This window comes from Arachis ipaensis, chromosome B03, assembly GCF_000816755.2.
Source record: "Arachis ipaensis cultivar K30076 chromosome B03, Araip1.1, whole genome shotgun sequence".
NCBI lineage: Eukaryota > Viridiplantae > Streptophyta > Magnoliopsida > Fabales > Fabaceae > Arachis > Arachis ipaensis.
This window is the reverse complement of record NC_029787.2, coordinates 23,950,253-23,952,193: the sequence shown is the minus strand read 5'-3', so window position 1 is coordinate 23,952,193 and position 1,941 is coordinate 23,950,253. Positions and strand designations below refer to the sequence as shown.

Sequence of the window (1,941 nt, the reverse complement as noted above, 5' to 3'; positions counted from 1 at the left end):
ATAAGTTTAAATAGGTGAAAAAATAGATTTTTTAGAGTCAAAAAGGACTTTAAAACAATTTTTTTGGATTATGCGGATATACTCAATATCCGATCCGCAAATATGCAGATCGGATCGGATCTAACTTAAAAAAAATACGAATATCATATTCGATCCAATTTGATAAATACAGTGCAGATCAAATAGAATTATAGGCTATATCCAATTCGTGTACAACCTAATCACTATGTGCAATGAAACATTGTAAAATAAACCATGAAGCGGCCAAAAAATTCTCAAAGAGAATCAAATTAAAAACAACGCATTCATTTAATAATACATATAAAAAGAGACATAATAAGCTTAAAGCACCACATCCAAATTTCAACCTACATATTCCTCCCCCACCCATTACATCAAACATAAGAAATAAAAATAACAAGAACAAACATAAGAAATAAAAATAACAAGAACTTATTCATCATGACATCTTATTTATTCATCTTCAAGAAAGGGGAAACGGGAAACGGGAAAAAAAGGTCCAACTATATATTCATTGTTGATTTGTATCCTGATATACCCACGACCCATCAATCCAATCTATGTGAACCCTAATTTGGGAAGAAGGATAAACAATCTCCTCATTTGTGGAAGAAAAATACACAGAATATCTCGAACCCCTCTTACTGGTAATTTTTCCAACCCACCAACCATCATTGGCAAATACATCAACATTTTGATTAACAATGAATTCATGAGATCCAAGATCTTCCAATGGAATAGGGCGAAGGTCCTTAAGTTTCACCATCTCAACGAGAGGCTTATTAGGCTCACTAGCACTTAGAAGGTTTTTATATTGGACAAGGTAGCAGCTATTACCAAGGCATGAAACAATGGTGGCTTCATAATAAGAACCAAAAAACCCTTCTTCTTTACCACACACCTCCACTTTCTGCCCTATTTGAAACCTGACTCTACTCCTAAATGGTGGACGCATGACTACAAAAAAATGGTTATGGAGGAAAGATGGTTATGGGATTATGAGCAATTGATATATGACTATGTGAACACTTATATAGTTGAGAATCGTGGTTTTTTGTTGTTTGTTTTTTAATAAAAAATGGATGAAATAAATTTATGGCTTTGGAAAATTGTCTCATAAAATCTATAGAATAAATATCTCTTTTTGTTTTTGGTATGTAATAAGTAACCATTAATTTTTTGTTTCAATGCTTTTGATTTTATATCCATCTATTGGATTTTCTTCTCTAAATTTGCAACTTTGGATGGAAAATTTAGCAAAAGTTTTGGAAATTTAAGGACAGAAATGTTTGGTAATAAAAAAAATAGTTAAAATTGTTAGAATTTATCTTATTAATATTTATTAATTCTAACAACAATTAATAATAAATAATAAATAATATAAGTTTAGACTATTTTTTTGTCTCTCTAACATTATCAATTTGATGAAATGAATTTGCAATTTATTATTACTTAAAGGATTTGAATGTTTTACTGTTAGGTATTAATTGTTTAAAAGTGTCATATAAATTGTGAAAATACAAATGATATTCATGGAAAAGTATAGATAGACAATGAAAATACTAATAAATAATGTAAACAATAGATATATTGGATATTCATTTTACTAGGTGTACAGATGATTATTTTAATATTAAAATTTAGGTAAATAATTTGAAGATGTAGTATATTTTTATTTAATTGATGGTTGTTCATGTTGTTCAAAATAGTCATTATTTACCTAACACTTCCCTAAATTTATTCTTTTCGCATTCATTCATTATAATAATAAACTTAATGATCAATTTAATTGATATTAAATTAGAATATTATTTGTCTCGTAGTCATTTATTAATTATTTGTAGTCATAATAAGAAGTTATTATATTTGTATTTTTGTATAAAATAAATTTTAAAAATATTTAATAGCGTAAAGTATCGT

The 1,941-nt window shown here is 27.5% G+C and overlaps 1 protein-coding gene across 1 annotated transcript; it reads right to left on the bottom strand.

The window, feature by feature from the left end:
* Nucleotides 294-1,041, bottom strand: LOC107634297 (DUF724 domain-containing protein 3). Its single transcript, XM_016337839.2, has one exon. The coding sequence runs from the start codon at nt 974-976 to the stop codon at nt 533-535; it is 444 nt and encodes a 147-aa protein (XP_016193325.1). The 5' UTR covers nt 977-1,041; the 3' UTR covers nt 294-532.

What these genes read in the sequence shown, in the direction of transcription:
- LOC107634297 (XM_016337839.2), bottom strand. Translation starts at nt 976, where the DNA reads ATGCGTCCACCATTTAGGAGTAGAGTCAGGTTTCAAATAGGGCAGAAA.